This window comes from Strix aluco, chromosome 17, assembly GCF_031877795.1.
Source record: "Strix aluco isolate bStrAlu1 chromosome 17, bStrAlu1.hap1, whole genome shotgun sequence".
Classification (NCBI taxonomy): domain Eukaryota; kingdom Metazoa; phylum Chordata; class Aves; order Strigiformes; family Strigidae; genus Strix; species Strix aluco.
Genome location: NC_133947.1, coordinates 15,009,190 through 15,031,037, shown reverse-complemented (window position 1 = coordinate 15,031,037; position 21,848 = coordinate 15,009,190). Strand labels below are relative to the sequence as shown.

Here is a 21,848-nt window from a genome sequence, read left to right as displayed (position 1 = left end):
GTGCCCGGCCATGTGGTGGATGAATAATGTATCCTTTCTGCTGTGCCCCGGTGGGGGGGAGTCTGTCAATTATTCTTCACTTTTCTTTCTCAGGCTTTTCCTGGGGAGGTTTGAGTGTCGGTTGTTCCCCTGTAAGCAGGGGTTTTGTGTCTGGGCTGGTGGGAGCTGAGCAAACACAGAGGAGCGGTGCTGGTGGAGATTTCAGTGCCTGCACCCCTTGAGAGTGAGGAGGTGAAGGAGGGGGCAGGAGGAGTGGCAGGGGCCCTGCCTGGGGTCCCCAGCCCTGTGCTCTCCATCTTCTGGGGCCGTGGAGAAGGAAGGCTTGTGGGACCTGATGGGATGCTTGGCTGGGGAAAGCCCAGAGATGCAGAGCTGGACCTCAGCTTCTCACGGCTGCATCGGATCACCTTTGCTGCCATCTTCTTCCTCTGGCACAAAAATGAGATTCATTTTCAAGCACAGATGAGAACCCACAGCAGCACGGCCGCTGGGCAGAGGGCTCTGCTCACCGGGTGCTGGGGGGTGTGGGGAGCAGCTGTGGCCGTCCTTCGCCTGCTCCAGCACGAGCCCAGGGCAGTGCTCAGTAGATGAGCATCCCCTCTGCTTACCTTCCCCTCCCAGCCAGCTGCAGCTGTGCCAGCAGCCCCAGGCAGATGTGGCTCTGGGACTGGGCTGGTGGCTCAGCTGTGGCGCAGAGGAACCAGAAAACCACGGGGGGCTCAAGGCCCTCCCCGCTTCTCAACAGATGTCTGACACCAGCATCGGAAGGGTTACCTCCATGTGCTTTTGTGCAGAGCTTCTGGAGTTCAATATCCTCAGTTCTCTTGTGTGTTGGAGAGAAACACAGTAGGAATTGGAAATATTTGACCTGAATAATGTGGTAGCGTTGCTGGACTCTATTTTGGACATGAAAGTGGAGTTCATGGTGCTCAGGCATGTGAAGGCAGCCTGGCGGCTGGTCTGTGCCGCAGCCTTGGGGGCGCATGAGGACACCATGGGGAAGGCAGAGGTGACTCTGGTCCAGTCTGTCTCCTCGTCAAGGAAAGGGGTTGATCTCTCTTGGTGGATGCTCCTGGGGGGCAACCAGCCCTCCTTTCTTGACCTCCCAGTTCAGTCCTGTCTCTCATAGTGCTTACAGTGATGTCCCGTGGTTTCTGTGTCCCTTGACAGGCTGGCCATGGGGAGAGGAGTCTGCTATGACAGCTGGGCAGTGCTTCCCAGCTGCTTCCCCCCAGGCAACCTCTGATCCTTTTGTAGTCATCTAAGCTGACTCAGTTCACTAAAGCAGCAGCAAAGCCAGGTGAGTGCTTTTCTGCCTGTTCAGTGAGCTGAATCAGCTCCCTGAAGCACCAAATGACCTTTATACCAAAATTACAAAGAGCGAATTCAGTTCCCTGGTTTCCACCAGCTCATCCTCCGTACCCAGTGCTGAGCTGCTTCAGTGCCAAGATCAGAAATCACCTCCCGTAGTAAAATTGATGCAGTGCAGGCGTCCCTGGACCTTCTCCTCCTCAGCTCGTTCCTCCCACCCCTGTGGCTCCCCACGGAGTGTGGGGCTCCTGCAGAAGGAGCTTTCCTGCCTGCTGGAGCGGAGCCGTTCCCTGCTCCGGCAGCCGCGGGCAGTGCATTCAGGACAGCTTTGCTGCAGTGCTTGGGCCATGCACAGCCTCCAGCCTGGAGCGTCGGGGCTCGCCTGTCAACCGGCTGTACCCAGACAGTCGGCGTGGCCTGAGTTCACAGCACGAGCTGCTGCTGTGTTGCCAGCCTGATTGGACACAGACTTACTAGAGTGATGGTGGATAGGCACAGAAATAACCCAGAGTGTAAATGAAAAGCCGTTTACTTCTTTTGGAGCATTTGAATTGACTTTGCATTCCTGCAGCGGCGCAGGAGCTGGCCCTAGCAAGGCAGTGTTTGGGAGACCCCCCTCCTGCAGCAGGAGCTATGCCCCGCCAGTGGGATGCTTTGAATGCGTGGCTGTCGTCTGCCTACTGCAATATCTTGTGTGTGTACGTGGCACCGTGCTCCCGGTACTCGCCCTTTGCCATCCACGTGTGCTGGAAGCATGTGAGCGATGCTGCCATCAAGCCCCCGGCCCAGGCTGCTGTGCCGCTCTCTGCGCTCGCCAGGAGCTGCACGTGTCAGCCCGTGCCATGGAACAAGGCGTTCAACTCTAAGCACATCCTCTTGGGAAAGCCAGAAACATTGAGGAGCTCCCTGACAGCGTAGTGTTACCCACCATGTCCCTCCTGGTGTGGTCATACCTTCTGCAGCCTCTGCAGGGCCAAGTGGGGGAGCCCTGGGGAGCTTTGGTGGAGTAGCTTTGGTTGGAAGAGCGGCTCCGGGCAGAACCATCCCTTGTCCAGGGTTATCCAGTACCCATCGGGGCCTGAAATCTGGCTGAATGATAGTAACCTTGGTCGTGGAGGTCCATGGAGACATAGCAGCACTGCTTCTTCAGCTGGATCACTGTGGTCTTCCTCAAGGCCCTCAGCCCTGCGGGGTGGCTGGGCTCTGGGTCAGCAGGCTGTGCAGGTAGCCTGCCACTCTGGGGCAGTAAGTGCCCTACCGCTGGGTCTGGCCCAGGCAGGAGGAGGTGACATGGGACACTCCTGCCCCAGCCTCCACAGCCAGGCCAGTGACTCCGCCATAGGCGCAGAGGGAGAGGAACCCGGTGTTAGCCATGTGCAGGGCCTGAATCTCTCGAAAAGCATTTCCACCACCTTTTCCCTGCTGGTGGAAGGGCAGGATGGGGAGTTGGCCATGAGCACTGGCTGTTCCTCTGAGAGAGCTTTCCGGGCACAGAAGAGGTGGCTCCACAGGTTTTCCATGCCACCCCAGTCCCCGATGATGCTGTGCTTGAGTGGGTAGGTCCTGGGTGCTACGGCAAAGCCTGCTGCGCTTTCAGCGGTGGTGGAATGCCGCTGGGTCTCCCATGTCATGGTTGCACTGAAGGGATGCAGCAACATGGTCCTTAGCACAAACTTAGGCAGCTTCTGGCCTGCAAAGCCTGCCCGGGTCAAGCTCTGCCGTTGTCCATAACGAGTGCAGGCTTTGGCATGACTGGCACTCCTGAGGGACGCCAGGGAGGGAGGAAGAGCCTCACCCTGCAGTGGAACAAGAGTAGTCTTGCAGGGGAAGACCAGCCACAGGTACCTGCTTTGCAAGGGAGACTGGCTCAGCCCCAGCAGAGGAGAACTCTGCCTGCTCTCGAAGTGTCTGTCTGGGTACGTGCCTCAGCCTTTCTTCCTGTCTCCTTGCTCCCTGCCTCCTGAGCGTCCCTCCTTGGGTACCTTGTCTTCATCCCTGGGGGCCTGGAGATTTTCCCCAGGCCCTTGGGATGTCTAACAGTGCAAGGACAAAACTCCAGGTGATTTTATGGAAGCAAGTGAAGACTGGATGGGAAAGTAAAGGGATTGGACCAGGCTGCAGGGAATGGTGCTGCCAGCAGAACCCATAGCATGTGGAAAGGAGCCATGCTCCAGGCTGCAGCCGTTCATTGTACCCAGATTTTTGCCCAAGAGGATTTGTGATCACAGCTGGCAAAGGAAGGAAGGAGTTTGGGGTGCCTGTGTCTGTGTCCAGGCACTTCCCTGGCTCTCTATGCTTCTCAGACATGTCCTGGAGGATGGCATGCATCCTGACCCGCTGCTTGGGTGCCCTCCGGGCCATCTTGCCTTCTTGCCAGGATGCACAGTGACCCCCCCATTCTCCCCAGCGCTTCTTGTGTGCCCCCCTGGACCTGCCTTTACATGCCCCCAGCACCAACGCCTGTGGTGCACACTTTGTACATCAGACCGGGCAGGAGTGTGGCGAGGAGAGGGCACACAGCCCTGTGTTCTCACCTGACACCCCTCCAGCACAGAGCATACTCCAGAGCAGTGTGTGAGCTGTTGGGTGCAGCAAGGGATGCTCTTCCTGCCCCAGAGCCCTCCCCGGAGCTGGGAGCTATTTCTGCAAGTGGCCTTTACTTTGCAGCTTGGAAGTGTCCACCTGCAGTCCTCCAGGGCTCCCAGGGGCTGTGGGTGCTGCGGACAGGATGGGGAGGTCTCATGCTGTGTGTTCTGGGTTGTGACCTCGCAGGCATGCATCCAGAGGATGCTTTTGTCCTACAGTGCTGTCATTTCTTACAATAATCGAAAATTTGATCAGGATCCCCCTTGTTGGGTTTATTTAAGGGCCAACCTCTTCCAGATGTGGCTCCACTCCCCCTGCGCAGAGCCGAAAGCATCTGACAGATCCTCTCCCCTTCCCTGCAGAGGTACGAGACCTCCTCAAAGATGGAGCAGTTCTTGACCCGTTTCCTGCTGCGGGAAACCATGCACCAGCTGCAGTCCCTGCAGGCCTCGCTCGAGTGTGCCGTGGACACCGTGGAGGAGCAGGCGGGACGGGAGAGGTAAGGAGGTGGGACATGCTGGTCCTCCCCCTCTCCCCACCACCCGTGGGGGTTGCAGCATGGGGCAGGACTGGCGGATCTCCCTGGGAGGGACACCTGGGAGCAGGATCTGCCCTTTCGAAGCCTGCTGTGAAGCTGACCCATATAGTCAGTGACTTCAACCCTGCCTTTTGTATTTTATTCTTTCAGAAAGGACATAAAGAAATCTGAGACCTCAGTTGGCCTGCGGTCAGGGAGACGATGTGGGCGCAGAGGACAGAAGAATGTCTGTCTGTCTCCAACAGACCCCTACTCTGGGATGCTAACAACAGGTATCTGCAGCCTGGCCATCCCTTGGGTTGGTGTCTCTGCCCCACTGGAGCCTGGAGTGGGTGTGGGAGTAGCAGCGCGGGACAGCGGGGCCTGGACCATCACACCCAGGCGCCAGCTGGAGCTGCTGTGGGGTGTTGTATCTCTTGAGCAGTGGGAAAAGTTTCTGGAGAAAAACCAACCAGTATTTTGGTTTAAATCAGTTTAGAAGCTTTTGTGGTTTTCAGGGTCTTGAGCAAGCTTTTGCAATGATAAAAGCAAGCTTTTTCGGTGACACCTCTCTGCCCTTCCCTGTACAGGTGTTTGTGTCGAAGACAACAGCCAGTGGATGGCACAGATCAACAGGCTGCAGCAGCTCATCGAGAAGCTAGAGTGCAAGGTGTGTGGCAGAGGGGAGGTGGGCTGGGGGCTGCCCCGCACCTCAGCGCCGGCCAGGGCAGTGCTGGGACCTCTCCCCGTGCCAGCGGTGCTGGCATTCGGTCCTGGCACCCATTTACCACACCCCGACTTGCAAAGCTGCTGTCTCCAAAGCCCCCCTCTCCCCTCAGCTCTGCTGACCCTCCCCGGGCTTCTCCATGGTCCATGCTGACCTGACCCCGAGCCCCACAGATGTGCAGCTCACATCCCTGTTCTCCCCCAGGTTCCCTAAGGAGTGTCCCTGCTCAGCTGGGACCCATCCGTCCTGCTCAGCTGGGCTGTGCTGTGGGTTACTGCCATGTTTTACCTTGTTGTAAAGTTCTCTCAGTAACGGTGATTTTTGCTGTGGTGTTAAATGCAGAGCCCACGCCTGGAGCCGCTAAAGGAGGAAGCGATGTGTGAAGGAAGAGATGCAGTAAGTCCCTGTCCTTCTGCTTGTTGTTTGCAGGTAACCCCGTAGCATGCCCTGATCCCCTCTCGCACACACACGTGTGTGCTCACACAGCCCCTGTGCCCCGAGACTGGAGTCACCTGGGTGAGCTGCTGCCTTTGGTCTGGTGGGGGGGTCTGTGCCTGGCGACGTAGCAGGGTGGGAGTCAGAGCTGTGAGCGTGGGACCATCCACAGGACAAATGCAGCTCCATCATGTCCCCGAAAGTCCCGGGCAGCACCCCCGGCCAGCCCAGAGGAAGGCAACGCTCCACTTGCGAGTGCCCAGATCCCCCAGGTTTGCTCCGAGCGCTGCAGAGCCCCTTGGAGGGGTCTCGAGGCCCCTTTCTACAGGGGGAAAGACACAGGGAAATGCAGCAGCCCCAGAGCAGGACCCTGCCACCAGGGCATGGAGCATCTCCTGTTGGTGCTGTCCTCCTTGTAATGGCAACCTGCCCAGGTAGGAAGAAGCCGCTGAATGTTGGTGTTGTCCCCAGCACTGTGGTGCCAGCCCCTTCTTGCAGCTTCCCCTGCAGTGCTGCTCGACACTGCCTTGTCCCGCAGCAGGGTGGGAGCAGGGAGGGCAGGAGGGAACAGATCAGTCCCTGATGCCGCTGCTCCGCTGTCCCTTCGCAGCACATCCTGGTGGCCAAGAGGCAGATCTCAGTGGCGACGAGCAGCATTGAGGAGTTCCGCCAGGCGTTCAGGTCCTACACGGAGGTCACCGCCGGGCAGAGCAGCTGCCTGCAGTAAGTGTGGCAGGTGGCGGGGCTGTTTGTGGAGTGGCTTGCCCAGAAATAGGGGCTTTTAACATGGCACACTTGGGGGATGAAAGGGCTTTTTGTGGAATTTTTTATGTGCTGGTCAGTGCAAGGGTGGGCTTGGCACGCAGAGGTTTGACGTTGCAGAGAGGACAGGACAGTGTCACAGCTGCAGCGGTGTCTCTGCCTGCGGTGCTGTACCATCTCCTGCTGCAGGTACTCCCAGCGAGAGCCCCTTGTCAGCCTCTGGCAAGGAGGGGATGGTTTTTATGCCAGCAGGAACAGCTGTGGCATGTGCGAATGCACACGTTCCTCCCGCACTGAAGAACTTGAAAATCATAGAATCATAGAATGGTTTGGGCTGGAAGGGACCTCAAAGATCGTCTAGTTCCAAACCCCCTGCCATGGGCAGGGACACCTTCCACTAGCCCAGGTTGCTCAAGGCTCCATCCAACCTGGCTCTGAACACTTCCAGAGATGGAGCATCCACAACCTCCTTGGACAACCCGTTCCAGTGCCTCACCACCCTCACAGTAAAAAACTTCTTCCTTATATTTAGTCTAAACCTCCCCTCCCTCAGCTTCCACCCATTACCCCTTGTCCTATCAGTACAGTCCCTTGTAAAAAGTCCCTCCCCAGCCTTCTTGTAGGCACCCTTCAGGTACTGGAAGGCCACTATGAGGTCTCTCCGGAGCCTTCTCTTTTCCAGGCTGAACAAGCCCAACTCTCTCAGCCTGTCCTCGTAGGAGAGGTGTTCCAGCCCTCTGATCATCTTGGTAGCCCTCCTCTGGACTTGTTCTAACAGTTCTATATCCTTCTTGTGTTGGGGGCTCCAAAGCTGGACACAGTATTCCAGGTGGGGTCTCACAAGGGCAGAGTAATAAAAAAAAATAATGGGGAGAAGTCAATGGGAGAGTGCAGGTCAGAGCAGTGCTTTATGTAAAGTGTGTGTAGCGCTGGTGGGAAGCAGGCGTGAACACCTGAAGCCAACCCTGGCGTGAGACCAAGGCTCTGCCCCCCAGCACCGCTCTGGAGCTCCGAGCAGAGCGGAGGATGGAGCCCAGGTCTGCCTCCAGTGACACGCCACTGCCAGCGTGTCCCTGGAGATTGCACAGCTGCTCTTTGAGAGGCGCTTTCCTTCTCCCACGGGAGATGTCAGGCAGCTTTCAGTGGGAAATGTTCGTGCTGTTCCCATTTAAAGTGTCATTTTTCAGCTCTTCAGTTCCAACAGCACAAAATTGCGTTTTCAGTCCAAACAAAAGGAAGATACTTATTTTGACACGTGTGGCAGAGAGAATGGTAATTTTTTTCTTCGGAATTGATGGGCTTTTCTGTCATGAGAGCTATTAGTGCAGACAACTGGGTAGCGTTGCACGGGCAGGCTCTCCATGTGAGTGGAGAGCTGCAGTGAAGCCTGGGGAGACTCCGCTGTCCTGGTTCACACCAGGGAATTGCACCACGCAGGAGGATGCAGCCTCCGAGCTGCCGGGTGACTTGCTTTGCTCTCCCGTCCCAGAGCTTGGTCCTTTCCTGCAGCCCTTGGCAGCAGCTGGAGGAACCGTTCATCCTTAGCCAGAGTGCAGATGGTTCCCCAGGCCCTGCACGCTGAGCCTTGCTCTCTCGCCTCCCTGCTGCTTCCCCCTCCATCTTCCCATGGACTGGAGAAAGCCCCGGCCTGTTCCTGTGGCAGGAGGGAGCGTGGGAAGCATCGTCTGGCGAGACAGCATCACTTTGGGGAGCAGCGAGCTGTGGTTTTGTGCTGGGATCTCGGCTCCTTGCACTCGTGCCTCAGTTTCTCTGTGTGAGGTGTGAGGGATGATGCACACCTGCTCCGCAGGGCTGGAGGGATGAGCTCCTTTGTCAGGCTGTGTGCTGCAGTGCTAGGGACGCGCTAAGAAATGCTTAATAAAACACTTAACACGCTGGTTTCTGGGCAGCAGCAGCAAGGACCAGTTTAATAGCTGTACAGCTCCTCTGCTGCCTGCCTGCGGGAACTGCGAAGCACAAGGATTTGGGTTCGGGATCTCCTGGAGCCGCGGGGCAGCCACAAACTGTGGATGCCTCCAAACCGCTCTCTGAAAGCCCCGTGGTGAGGCTCACGTGCAGACTGTGCCCCTCGCTCCGGGGCCCGGCGGGACTGACGTGGCTGCACCGTGTCAGCTCGCCCGGCCCCGTCTCAGCGTCGCTCCTGTCCCCGCAGCGTGTCTGCCTGCAAGCTGACGGACGAGGCCTGCTTCATCCTTTACGAGTTCTGGCAGGACGTGACTTCATGGAGAAGGTTGGAGGCTTTTTTTGTGCGGGGTGGGTCCAGATGCTCTGTGGGGGGAATGGGGGCGCTGAATGGTGTTCCCTCTCGGGGCTCCACCAGGACCCCACTGCTCCCTCTCCTTGCGCTGCCTGTCCTGCTGCTGACTGCTCAGCCCAGCGCGTCCCCGCGGCCCTTTGCAGCGGAAAGGGGTGAACGCCCTGATAAAGGGTTTAGGGAGCAGGGCAGGAGGGGGTGCCCTGCGCCGGGTGGTGCGGAAGCAGCCCCATCCCCGTGCCTGGGCAGGGATCCCGGCACACAGCCGCTCTCCTGCACCGCCTGGCGTGCGCAGGCCCTGCGCCCTCCCCACCCCACACGCTGTTTTACAGCCACTTGCAGTCCAGCTGCAGCAAGACTTTCCAGCGGTCCATCATCAGCTTGCTGGAGTCCCCGGAGCTGCTGACCACCATGCTCTTCCCAGGTGAGAGGGCCCTGGGGGGCTGTGGGACCCCAGCAGCCCCGTGCTCCTGCTCCAGGTGTTGTGCAGAGGGCAGGACAGGCGCCTCCATCCCTCCAGAGCAGAAGATTGGCTTGGGGGTGACCTAAATTGTGTTTTTCAAGCCCAAGTGAGACCCGTTTCCCTGGGCAGGTTTGGGGGGGTGTGCTGGCTGCTCTCCCACCAGGACGGCCGAGCAGCTGGGGACACTTCCTGGGTAGGAGATGAGCTCAGCCCTGTCTGGAATACACCTGATGCCTCATTTTTTTTTTCCCATCTGAGCCCTGAACCTGCTCTGCAAAGCCCTGGCCCTGCTGGGTCAGTCCCAGGGGCTGCATCCACTTTACAGTGGTGCTGAGGCCGGGGAGAGACCAGCTCAGGGAAGACGCACATTCCCCATGGTACCAATAGAAATCTGACAGGCGTGAGGAACTGGGAGAGCTTGGTCACAGATAAGACCAAATTAAGCCCCAGTTTGCTGTCACTTTTGGGTCTTGAGTAAAATAACATGGAACACGGGTTAATTTGGACTAAATCCCACGCTGGCAGTGCTCCTCCTGACCTGCTGCTCCCACTGACCGCGTTCCTGGTGCTCAAGTCTCTGCCACCCCCAATCCCCCTGCCCTGTTTAACGCTGACTGCACGTCCCTGAGCCCTTACACTCTCCCTCCCCAGCTTCCTGGTGGATCATGAACAGCAACTGACCCTGGGCAGCCGCCTCCAGGACGCCGTCGGCATGCGGAAGGATGCGGAGCCCTCGGCACAGCCGGCGCCTTCCCTCGCGTTCGTCACCCCCTGCCCCTCTCCCCTCCTGCGGTCTGGCGGGGGCTGCCCGCCCGTTGTCCCTGGCAGTGTTTTACCCTTTTGCTCTTTTCATGTTAATTTATTTATTCCCCCCAACCCAGACAGTCTCCATGCTGCCCGGGGGGAGCGGGGCACTCCCAGCAGCGCTCATGGGAGCCGTGTTTGGGGGTGGCAGCCTAGCCCCTGGGGGAGCACGGGTCTGCTTGCTGCGTCCCAGCAGCCCTCAGCCTCTCTCACACCCCGGCTCCTCTTCCTCCTGGCTCTGAGGACAGGCCGAGAGGCTCCACAGGGTGCTGGGATGGTCTAGGGGACATTGCCCTGGCCAGCTGTGGCCTGGCCCACCAGAGCCACCCTGGGCCACCAGTGGCTCTGCCCAGGGAGCTGGGCTGCCTCGTACAGATTGTGAATAGTGTTTTATAGAAAAAAAAATGTCATTGTGTTTCTGGCAGGGTGTGCCAGAGCCAGCCCTGGCCACGCCAGCAGCCTGTGCAGCCATTGTCATGGCTTTGAGCCTGGACTCGTGCCCCCCCAGCTGTGCCTGTGGCTGTGCCCGTCCCCCCAGTCACCCACCACACACCCCCTGGGGAGGGTGAGCATGGCCAATAGCTCTGTTGCTTCATCCTGCGGCTCAGTTAACATAAACCAGCGTTAGCACCCGTTTCAGTGCTGTCAGAAAGAGGTTGTAGCCGAATTAATTAATGGTGGGGGTCAGTGGCGGGGCATGAGCTGAGCGGGGAGGCCCCCTTGGCTGCCCCGTGGGTCCCACACTCGGGGTTGGTTTGTTGGTGCTGCAGAAGCGGCTCCTCCGCTGACCTGGCGCTGTCACAGGCGGCGGGGAGCTGCTGGGGCACACGGGGCTGGGCAGGGCAGCGAATGGCCACAAATACCACTGTCCTTGCACCCTGCCGGTCCCCAGCACCCGGCCTGGCTCACCATGGGCACCCACACCACCAGCCCTCGCTTGCCTGGGTACCTGCCCCGCCCAGGCTCTTCTCCCACTCCCCATGGGTGCTGCTCCCCAGCAGCACCCCCAGAAACATTAATTTGTTTTTTCCCCAATCCCCGGGTGCAGTAATGCAGTTAATCTGTGGCCGAGGGAGCGGGGTGTACAGCCCCACCCCGGGGACACTGCAGACAAGCTGTGCTGGGCACGGCCAGCACCGTGTCACCCCACATCCCACCACCATGGAGCCCCAGCGGGGGGGTCTGGGTTTGGTGGGGGGCTGGCTTTGCCCTGGCAGGAGCTTCCCAGGGGCTCCCTGGGTTGGGGCGCAGGGAGGGCGGCATGGCTGATGCAGGGAGTGACCTGCAGAGATGGCATCAGGGAAATGTCTTGTTCGGGGCAGGGGGGAACCATCAGACCCCAGCCCCGGGCAGGTGCAGGCACACAAACAGCAAATGTCCCCCTCCCCGGGACAGGGTGAGCACAGAGCCCGACCCTGTCCCCACGTGGGACCCCTTCTCCCAGTGCCCAATTATGTACCCAGTTATTGGTAACTGCTGATTTCCGTGGCCCAAGCCACAGTTTGCTGTGATCACGGGGCAGTGGTGGTGGCTCCAGCCTTCTGGGGGCCCCACACCCGAGGGGAGTGGGACGTGCTGGGGCCGGAGCTGCGCCGGGGCACTGCCAGGGGGTGGTTAGAGCCGGCACCCACACAGGGCCGAGCTGCAGCCTCCCCAGACTAGTGGGGGGTTTGGCCCCACTTTGGGGTTTCTTAACCACTGGATTAGCGTTTGCAGTGGCCTGGAGCCTAAAATCCTCAGATGAGGCAAAGGTGTGTGCAGTGGGCAGCCTCGGGTGGCGACAGCACCTCCAGGCTGTGCCGTGCTCAAAAAAAGCTAAGAAAAGAACATATTTAAACATGAACCCGAAGAAATCTGGAATTACTGAGGAAGGGGCTGGACACCAGCTCTGCCCGTACTTGCTCCCGGGCTTTGCTCAGGGCTCCCCCATGACCTGGAGCAGCATCTCCACCCCTGGGGAGGCCGTTTTTGTCCCCTGGCCAAGGCCGGGGCCTGGCAGCGCAGCTGCAGGGAGCCCAAGGGCGGCCCGAGCCCCCCAGCAAACCTCTGCTCCTTCTGCCAGAGGAGGGGGAGCTGTATGATGAATATAGTCTTTTTATTGACTACTTTTGAGTAGAACAAACTAAATACATCTGTAACAGTTTGGGTTCCTTTATACAGTACATTAAATAAGTTATGCACAGGAATGAAGTAACAAATTTCTATTACAGAATTAAATGTCAAAAAAAATAGAAACCTCAACCCAATGTCTTCCCATGTCCGAATTTCACATTTATCATTCCATGTTAAAAAAAGAAAAAAAAAAAAAAAGCAATTGTTCTAATCATGACTGTTAGTATTTCATTCATTTACACTGGGGTTAATTTTAATACACGGCCATCAAAGTTGCATGAGAATTATGGAAGACAATCTATTTACAAGCAATTCCTCCCAGCCCTGCCCTGCTCTTTCCACACCCGACCCGCAGCGCGGGGTTGGGGGGCAGGTGAGGATGGGGACCTGGCAACCAGACGTTATTTACCTGAGGCTGCTCCGAACTTGCCGGTGGCCCCTTGGGGCAGGAAAGCCCTTCAGCCCCCCGGCAGAGGCCTGGGGGTGCAGGGGCAGTCCCCGCCCTGCTGCTCCTCCCCGCTGCAGCCTGGGGCCCTGCAAAGCTCCTTCAGCTGGGTGGCAGCGCGGGGTCGCCCCTGGGGGAACCCCTCGGAGTGGGGTGACACTTTCCCCGGGCTGCTGCACCCCAGTGCCACCCCCCCCGGGGGCTGCTGCATGCCAGGGGCACAGCACCACAGTGCTCAGCGCCCGGCAGCCGCGTCCCTGCACAGCGCCGAGGCACCCGGGGGACACAGGCCCAACGGCCAGAGCTGGCGGGACCACCGGGCGACTTTGTGGCTTTTTTGCATAATAAAACCTTGCAGACAGGGGGATCGCCCACTCCAGCCCTGACAGCAGCTTCCGGAAGGGCTTTCCCTAAGGGGCAGAGCTGGTTCAGCGGGTCGCTGTTTATCCCCAGCAGCCAGCTACACCCCTGCAGGCTCAGTGACGATTCATTACAGCTCCATTATTCGCCTCCAACTGAAAAAGTGATCAAAAATAATTTGGGAATTACTCGCCTCATTGGGCTCCAGCCCGGCAATCGCACAAAACCAGTCATGGAAACATGGCTTTGCTGAATAGATGGTTTCCTAGAGCCCATTTGCGTGCAGCGTGGGAAAGCGGAGGCTCCTCAGAGGTGCCCATCCCTGCCCCGGGCCGCGCCTCTGATGAAGCCCCCCAGGATGAGCCCTGCTGCGCCCCAAAACAGCCCTTCTGCGGGGCGGGGGCGACTACAGGGTCTGCGCTGCCCCGGATCGCTCCTTCCACGCACAGCAGGGACGCTGGGAGCGATGGATCTCCCGGCTGGCCGGGGCAGCCCCGCAGCACCTCCCGCTCTGCGCCCGCCGCGTTCCCGGGACGGGCTCCGAGGGCGGGACACGGCAGCTGCACATCCCAGGGCAGCCCCGGCGAGGGGAGCGCAGAGGGTGTTGTTGGAGCAGCGCCCCAGGAGCCCCCCAGGGCTGGGGATAAGAAGTGATGCAGGACACCACGTCCTGCTTTTATTCTAATAGTTTGGCCAACGTGCGTGGAGAGAACAGACTGTAAATAACCCACCGCAATCGTGTGAGGATCTCTGTGGTTAAAAACAACGGCAGTAACTCTCAAACCAACAACTTCCATGCAGTGAAAAAAACCACTTTCTGCATAGCAAAGTAACGGTACCCAGGTGGGAAGGGCAATAACCACCTGCAACCAATCCAGGTTTGCTCTGCGCTGTCCCCCAAAGGTCCCACTCTGGGTAACACACAACTGTCTGTCCCGTCACAGAACGGGATTAAAACCAGGCCTTCCAGAAGTGACCAGCCGTAACTCCCTGGTGCTGACATTTGAATGCTCTCCCCCTTTCTGCAATCATCGGCCGCCAGGAAGGCAGAAGAGGAGAAGAGGGCTCGGCTTTTGCCATTGCAGTGGAGGACGAGATGCTCCTGCTGGGAAACGGGCTCTGGTCTGTTCACAGCAACAACCGCCAGCACGGCCCTCTGGGACACTGCTCAGGGAAGGAAAAAACCCACAGATGCATATTATGGAAAAAAGGTGGCTGAAGGAGGCCGCGGCTCAGACACCTCAGGAAAAGAGCTTGAGCACATCTGACCCGTGAGGACGGGGCTCAGCATCTCCCGCATGCGCTGGCAGCGCTCTCCACCGAATCCAGGTCCCCCTGAGTGACTGCCCGGCCTCCTCCCGGTACCCCACTGCAGAGAGATGGGCACGGAGGTGCCGCGGGCAAGACCGGCCCCAGTTCTTCACAAGCCACAAAAGGAAAAAGGCAGAATGAGATGGCAAAGCCCGAGTGTCGGTGCTCTGAGGAGGCGGCGCGATGTGTCCAATGTGTCAAGTGATACAAGTTGCTGTGGGTTTTTTTTTTTTCAGCTTTAAAAAAACCCAGGGAAACTGGTCAAATGGAGCGAACCAAAACTTCCCCTTTAGAGTCCGTTCGTATCTATTGCTGTCACGGATGCTGGGGTGGAGGACCGGGAGGTGGTCGCTGAGGTCTTCTCGAGGGCCGGGCTGGGCACGCCGTCCAGGCTCTTGGCGGCAGCTGCCGCCGATCGGCCCGTGGGCAGAGCCAGCGGCTTGCTCTGGCCGTGCAGGCCTTGGCCGCAGATTCGGTGGTGCCTCTCCCAGTCCTTGTGCTGGCAGAAGGAGCCGCAGTACCGGGCGATGTTGCAGCCGCTGCACGTCTCACTGGCTTTGCGACCGCAGTTCCAGCAACTCTGCAAGACCAAAGACGCCACACTTTAAAATGGGTTTAGTTTCCAAGAGCTGCAGGATGGTGCTGACTCAACAGCCCTGGAGGGGACTGTTCATCCCCCTCTGGCCTAGTTTTAGTAATATTAAAATAAGCAATCCATTAATTCCCGCCATTTCACAGCCCTTTGCCAAGGGTACTAACCCCTACTCTTCTGCTCTGCCCAAAACCGCCTGCCAGACTGCACCGGTCACATCCTCTCCCCTAGATCCGCCCAAACGCACAGAAGAAACAGCAGGCAAGGACTAAAAAACACGCTGCAGATGCTGCTATTCGGTCTTTTTATTTCCTGTTTTAAAGCAGCTCTATTTTGGTATCGCTCCCGGCCAAGTGCTCTCTACAGGGATTACAGCGTGCTGCACAGGCACCATTTGCTTTGCACCCTGCCTAGCTGCACAAGAGGTCGGAGCAGGCTAATTTGGAAAAGAAAAAGCTCATTTGAAAGCCTCCCAGCCAGGTGGAAGCACTGCCAGAGCCCGAGCTTCAATCTGGAAGTGGAGCAAAGCCCCTCTGGCCGCTGGGAGAGGCGTCAGCTGGTGGGCTTACGGCGTGCCACCGCTTCCTTACGAGCGAGCGCGGGGGCAAGGGGCCAGCCCCGGGAGCTGCGGCTGCAGCTGCTCCGAGGAGGGGAGCCGGTGGATTAGCTTTCCTGCAGCTGGACTCGTGCGTTAGCAACCACATACTGGGGAGGGCAAGTTCAGCTGCAGAAAAGCAGCCTCTGCCCGGGCCAGTCTGGCTCTAACCCTGCCCGACGGGGCAACTCGCATCGGCCACAAGCAAAAAAGCTGTCGAAGCCGGAGAGCGGGGTGGTGGGAGATGCTGGCCTGTATGGGGCAGCCCTGTTGTGAGGGAGGGCTGTGAGATTCCCCGCTCCCAGGGTCTGCACCGGAGCCACCAGCTCCTCGTGATGATTTACAGGCTGGCAGCAGAGTGCCGAGGCGAGCGGGTCGGGAGCGAGGCGCTCCAGAGTCAGCATGTCCCCGAGGCTCCTCGGTCTTCCCGGAGAAGCAGGACTCGCGACCAAATAAAACCCCCACTGAAGCCTGCAGTAACTCTTGGAAAACTGGGTCACTGCTTTACAGCTGTTTGCACTTCAAGCAGTGTTTTTAAACTGTATTTCAGAGGTTACACGGCATGCCAGAATACATGACAGCTCTTCAGCGTGGCCTGTGGAGAGGAGCTCTGGGGCTTGCATGGGAGCTGCTGGCGGGGGGACGCTTGGCTGCTCCCGAGGTCCCGCGCTGCTCCCCGGGACAGCTGGAGGAGGAGGACACTCCTCTCGTATTCCCCTACAGAGAAATCATTGCTTGTCTCACTTCTTCCATGGCTTCCTGAGCAGTTCCACCCACTCCCATCATATGTTTACCGACTGGTGCATTCAACTTTCAGTGATTTAATCGGGAAATATCAGAGTTCAGACATACTTCTCTGTAATAACACCTAATGTTTACATGGTTCCTTCCCAAGCCCTGGTCAGCAGGGTGAACTGAAACCCTGCAGGAGGAGGGAGATGGACTTGCTGCCCACACAGCCCATGTTCCCACCAGATTTTTGCTCGGCAGAAAGAGAGGCAAAGCCTCTGCTCTTGCATTTGTGCGGAGAAAATAAAACAAGAAGCAAACCACACGTGGCTGGGCTGCGGTGACGCAGGAATTAACCATGCAATTCTTGCCCAGTCCAGCTGAAATCTCCAAAGCTTAATGAAGTGAGCTTCCTGTTAAGGAACAGTGAAGGTAATTAATGATTGAAGAGCAGAAAGAAATTCTCTTGAGACACCCATTCAGCAGGTGTCACTGGCTATGACCAACTAAGAGTCTTCCCTTGTTTTCCAATGTGCAAATGTTTCATTAGGTGTTATGAGGCTTAGTAATTTAGGCTGATTCCCCTCGAGCAAAAGTGAGGGTTTTTTTAGGGTATCAATGCATCATTTTAGTTATTGACTGGAGAGAGACTTTTAAAAGGGAAAAGGGACAGGGGACCTGCAGGCTCCAAGTCACTGTCGGATAAGACCTGGAGACCTTGTGAGTCTTGGGAAGTCCCTTCCCAGGATGTCCCCTGGCACCTTACCTCTGTAGACTCCTCCTGCTCATTTATCACCAAGAAAGCATCCTCAGTGGCCTGGCGCTTGGCGTCTGCGATGGTCTGCTCCATCCGAGCCCTCTCGGAGGCAATCATCTCAAACGCCTTCTGCTCGGCCTCCGCCACCGCTTTCTGCACCTCCGACATGGCCTGGCGCTTCACCTCATTCACGGCTTCTTCTGGAAGAAAAACGCAGCTTCATCCACCCGCCCGAGGAGTGGGACGAGCCTCACAGAGATGAGAGATGTTGGGACGTGGCAGCGTGTTGGCTGCAGCTGGGACGCCCACGGGCAGCGGGGATGAAGGGACACGGTCAGCACCAGCATCACGACCGCTCCTGGGAGCGGAGGGGCCAGGCTTAGCCCCACAGGATCCCCACTGGCAGCGTCAGAAGGAGCAAAGCCCTTTGGAAAACCCAGGCGGGGGGCATTGCAGCCAGATGTGCACATCCTGAGGCTTTCCTGCAGCTGGGCTTCTCCAGTTCCTGCAGAGCAAATCTAGAGCATCTGTGTTTACCTCAACCGATCTGGCAGAATCCCTCGCCGAGGTTCCTAGCAAACACTTACCAGCTTTTTTCCATATCTCTTCGGTGACGTAGCCTGTTCCCGACCTGCTGCTGAACTCCCGCAATGAATCTGTTGGATAAGGGACACAGAGTAAGGTTGGCAAAGCCTCGTCTCCCCCCACTGCTGCTTGAGCACCCAGCAAGTGCTCGGCGGTACCTCGGTACCTCGTGGGGCAGGGTAGAATTAACCAGCTAAAACTCAAAGCAGAGGATTCCTACAGTTAAAGCCATGCATCAAACGCTCAGATGATAGACTACAACGTTTAATTAGCGCCTTGCATAATTTATGACACTATATAACCCATTTCCATCTCCTGGTACTCTATAACAACAGGCAATGCTTATAAATATGTGCCATCAAACATCTGCACTGCCCAGCGACTTTGTGCATCGATCTATACGTCCAGAAGTTTACATTAAGGGCAGCACTTTCATTCCCAGGGGCAATTCAAAAGCTTGAACTGACAAATTGTCCTGCCACAGCTCTTAGGGCGAGAGGTGTGTATGCAGCACCCGTGAGCCTGGGAAGAGCCTACGTGGCAGATGGGGACGGTCACACGAGGACCTAACACAGGCTGCAGTCACACAGGGAACCTTCTCAGAAGCCTCGTCCTGTGTTCTATCTGCATCCCCTTTTTTAAGGCTGCAGAGTTACTTTCTGAAGGGTCAAAACAAAAACTGATTCGTGTCAAAGGCTGGTGGGAGAACCAAAGCACTCCAGGAGGGCGGTGAGGTTAAGCCTGGGGTACACCTGAGGATGCTTCTTGATGTTTAACTGCACCTTCCTGTAACAGCAACAGAGCTTGAAAATTAGCCCTAGGTCCTACGAGGGGAGAAAGCATCAATAACGCTCCCAATTTACAAAAAAAAATTAAATTATATCACCTTTAACAACATGGAGCTGTGTGTTAGTCACAATATACTTAAATGTAGAAGGGCTAAAACCAGGCTGTGCTGCTCAGGCCATCACGCGTACGCAGCCACCCCACGGGCTGGCTGCATGCTGCTCTGCAGTTACAGCTGGAGCCACGGGTGCTTGGTTTCCGAGAAACTCCGATTAATATCTTCTATTTTAGTTCCTTTTGCTTGTGTACTTGTTATTGTTTTCCCAGGAAATACTTGTTCTCGCTCTCTGGAAACTATCAAAACTTGTTCGATTGCAGCTAAATCTGGGCTGGGCTCTAATTCAGATGGTTCTTTTTGACATGCAGGAGGATTCATTCTTTATTTTGTATACAAATAAGTTGAATGTATATAAAATTGGGAGTTTTAGTTTGACATTTATTAGTATTGCTAGAAAACATCCATCCTCATTACTGAATGATCAGCTGCTTTTTTCAGCATTTGATTTGCAGCAAATTTATTTGGATGGAAATTAGAGTTCTATTCAAATGCATAAAATCAGCATTTCAGACTTGTTTTTTGTAAAGGGTCAAAACCTCCACATGCTGGAGGGGAAAAATAGTCAGCTTTAATAAAGTTAAGTTGACTCATGATACAAAAATAGAATTAATAACTCAGGTAGTAGCTCTTACACTTACAGCAGTCTTTGGTATTTTTAGAATTAGTAGACCTTGACATTTAAAATCCTTTAGGCAAGACAAACTGGAAAGGGAAGAGGGGTGGAACCAACCACCTCTCCTGCCTTTTCATCCCCGGTTTCACAGCTTGGAATGATCTTGGCTCGGGTTGCTCAGCCAGTACAGCTCAGTGACAAGGGAGATGCTCTCCTGGCACCAGCAGAAGGTGCTGCTGCTGCTGCCCAAAGGTGCCTTCAGACCTCAGCAAATGCTGCTTCCCGGAGCTCACCCAGCTCCTGTCCAATGTCTCTCTTCAAAGCTTTGAGAACAGCTTAAGTATTTAATTTATATTATCATTTGAATATATTATCATCGCTTTATGCCTAATATAGCTTTGTCGTAATTAGACACCCACTTAAAAAGGTCGTGGCACAGCACGCCCACCCCTCGCTTACCGCTGCCGATGGAGTCGGAGCTGCTGGGGCTGTGCTGCCTGGAGACGAGCTCGCTGCCCGCCTTCCGCGGCTCGGCCGTCTCGCTGCACCGCCTCTTCCAGTAGTTGAGCTCTTCCCGATCGGCCTCCTGGCAGCGCCGCAGCACGGCCATGGAGCGCCGGGTCTTCTCCACCATCTCCATGATGCAGTTCAGGGCCTGCAGGGAGGAAGGGGTTTTCAGTCTCACTCACGAGGTCACCTCCCAAATTGCTCGTCAGAGGGACCATCCCAGGAAGATGAAACACGAGGTCATTTCCCAGCAACAGGCTCTGAGCACGGTATTTTGGATGATGCAGGCGGGTAAGGTCTGGGGGCCGTACCCGCACGCGCAGCAGCGATGCTGAGCAGGGATGCAGCAGCCGGTGGGAAGGAGCTGGTCAGACCCACCCCGTGAGGCCTTGGCCACCACGGGAGGTGGCTGAACTCCTTCAGGCCACGCTCCTGAAGGTGGAGGGGAAAAACCCACCACTTACCTATGGGAATAAGGTGCCCGTGCAAGGGTTGGCTGTGGTCCTGGTGCCAACTCTCCGTAGTCACATCCCAACTTGCAAATATTCAGCTATGGGGCCTCTACTCTGCCCCACACCCCCCAAAAAATTCCACGAGATCTCTCTGCCTTTACGATCAAAGCTGAATTACAATCGCACCTCTCTAGGGGAAACACTCCAATGAAGTGCTTGGATGAGCAGCCTTGCTCAGAGGGAAAAAGCTGACTGCAGAAAGTCTGCCAGAAATACCAAGTCTTGCTGTCTGTGTGCCTAGTGAGGCCCACAAAAGGCTGGCACCTCAGGAAAAAAAGTCTTTAAAAAAATAACGATGGGTTTACTTATTTTGCAAGCTCCATCTCTGATTGCACATAGCACATCTGCACGCTTGTCGGCCCAACGCTGGCCAGGGCTGAGGCAGGAAGACCCGTGTGGGACAAGGCTGGGTTTGGCTGCTCAGCCAGCCAGGGCAGCACATGGCTGTGCTCGGCAGGAGAAGCTCCCCAGTTCCAGACACTTTGCCCACAGTGATCTGGGCTCCCACTAACCGTGGGCAGAGAAAACCTGCCAGGAAAGCGCTACTGCTCTTATCTGCCCTCCCCGACATCCACCTTCTTGCGGTGGCTTGTTCCTCTACAAGCCACTAGGAAAGGCTGGATACGGTATCAACAACAAGAAAATCACAAACTGGAGCAGGTGGAACACTGGGTTGCTGCATCCCACAGAGCTTCCCACACCTCCTGCCGTTCCTTACGTGATCGAGATGCTTCCACTCGTCAGCCCACTCTCTCTCCGTTAAGCGGTGGTCCACCAGCTCGTCCTGGTATCCCCCGTTCAAACCTGCAACAAACCACAGCCAGGAGCACAATTCGATGGACTGAGCTTCCAGTGCTGGCGAGGGAAGGTGGCCCCGAAGCGACAACAAGGAGCTGTATTTCCAGCTACACAGAGCTGGGATTTTAAAACACAGCTGAAGGAGGTGGGTCTACAGGGGCAATTCCACCGCAGTGCTTTTATCCCTGTCGGTGCCTCATCTCTAAAGTGCTACAACCCACTCACGGGTCTGGATCTGACCTGCCTGGGGAGCCAGCTCCCTCGTTAAAATCCCACAGGAGCTCAGAGCTTGTGATTCAGGCTGCTCTGCTGGAAACACAGCGTGCGCCTCCCACCCCCCTCCGGGGAGAAACGGGGCGGGGGGTCAGGCTCTGCTCTCCAGCTTTAGTGATCTTGGAAAAGTTACTTCCTATTTCCCCTGCCCTCCACTCTTGCCTGCCAGGTTGGCTACACTCAACTCACACACCAGCTCCTTCCTCCTCACCCTCATCATCTCCAGCCTTTACACGTACACAGGGAAATACAAACTCTCAATCTTCCCATTTTTAATGTCCCACGATTAGTTGTTTTCTCCAAATTCCCTGCAAAAACTCAGCCGAGGACATGCCCAGCATTACACAGCTTTGGGTGCGAGTGGCCAAGCAGGGACTGATGCCAAAGCTCAACTGCTGGACCTCACAGCTCCTATGACTAAAAGCCCTCCTGGCTTTCTTACCAAGACTGCCGTGCCTGTCCCGAATCTCTCTGTGCTCCAACATCTTGCTGGGGTCCCTGTAGAGGTGGGAGGTCGCGATATCTTCCAAGGTGTAGTGCTGAAGGGGTGGCGGGGTGGGGTGGAACTGCCCCCCGGGGTTCATCAGGGGGATTGTCAGGGCAGGGCTGTGCCGGGGCGCGGGGCTGATGGTGCACACCCTCTTGGCCGGAGGCTCTGTCGGCAGTGGCTCCCTCTCAAAGCTGTTGTCTTCCCTTCTGCAACCACATGGGCAGAGAGAGGTGTTTGTTAGCACAGCATAAATGTACTCAGGAAGGGAAAGATGCAGACTGCGAATCAGCAGAGTTTGGGCAGCGATGATTTTACCAGGGGGTAAAGGCAGGGAGGTAAAACAAACATGCTCAAACTCGTGAACAAATCCACAAAATGACCCTGT

At 56.6% G+C, this 21,848-nt stretch overlaps 3 protein-coding genes across 5 annotated transcripts in view; 1 reads left to right on the top strand and 2 right to left on the bottom strand.

Annotated features, from left to right (window-relative positions):
- The window catches only part of NECAB3 (N-terminal EF-hand calcium binding protein 3), a 30,515-nt gene extending 18,306 nt beyond the window's left edge, over window positions 1-12,209 (top strand). For both annotated transcript variants that reach the window (XM_074842868.1, XM_074842869.1), the window contains 8 exons: window positions 4,260-4,396; window positions 4,586-4,707; window positions 5,005-5,084; window positions 5,484-5,537; window positions 6,187-6,299; window positions 8,512-8,589; window positions 8,946-9,037; window positions 9,728-12,209. In XM_074842868.1, the coding sequence (XP_074698969.1) occupies window positions 4,260-4,396; window positions 4,586-4,707; window positions 5,005-5,084; window positions 5,484-5,537; window positions 6,187-6,299; window positions 8,512-8,589; window positions 8,946-9,037; window positions 9,728-9,756 (705 nt within the window). In that variant the 3' untranslated portion in view covers window positions 9,757-12,209. The remainder of the gene's footprint in view (window positions 1-4,259; window positions 4,397-4,585; window positions 4,708-5,004; window positions 5,085-5,483; window positions 5,538-6,186; window positions 6,300-8,511; window positions 8,590-8,945; window positions 9,038-9,727) is intronic.
- Window positions 1,989-3,061, bottom strand: ACTL10 (actin like 10). The gene is given in 7 exon segments (XM_074842917.1): window positions 1,989-2,200; window positions 2,203-2,261; window positions 2,263-2,389; window positions 2,392-2,508; window positions 2,511-2,696; window positions 2,699-3,028; window positions 3,031-3,061. Coding segments are annotated over 7 exon segments (1,062 nt in total).
- The window catches only part of CBFA2T2 (CBFA2/RUNX1 partner transcriptional co-repressor 2), a 64,235-nt gene continuing 54,345 nt past the window's right edge, over window positions 11,959-21,848 (bottom strand). For both annotated transcript variants that reach the window (XM_074842866.1, XM_074842867.1), the window contains exons 6-11: window positions 21,416-21,669; window positions 20,621-20,706; window positions 19,343-19,538; window positions 17,369-17,437; window positions 16,791-16,981; window positions 11,959-14,688 (exon numbers count right to left, since the gene is read on the bottom strand). In XM_074842866.1, coding sequence (XP_074698967.1) covers window positions 14,398-14,688; window positions 16,791-16,981; window positions 17,369-17,437; window positions 19,343-19,538; window positions 20,621-20,706; window positions 21,416-21,669 — 1,087 coding nt within the window. In that variant the 3' untranslated portion in view covers window positions 11,959-14,397. The remainder of the gene's footprint in view (window positions 14,689-16,790; window positions 16,982-17,368; window positions 17,438-19,342; window positions 19,539-20,620; window positions 20,707-21,415; window positions 21,670-21,848) is intronic.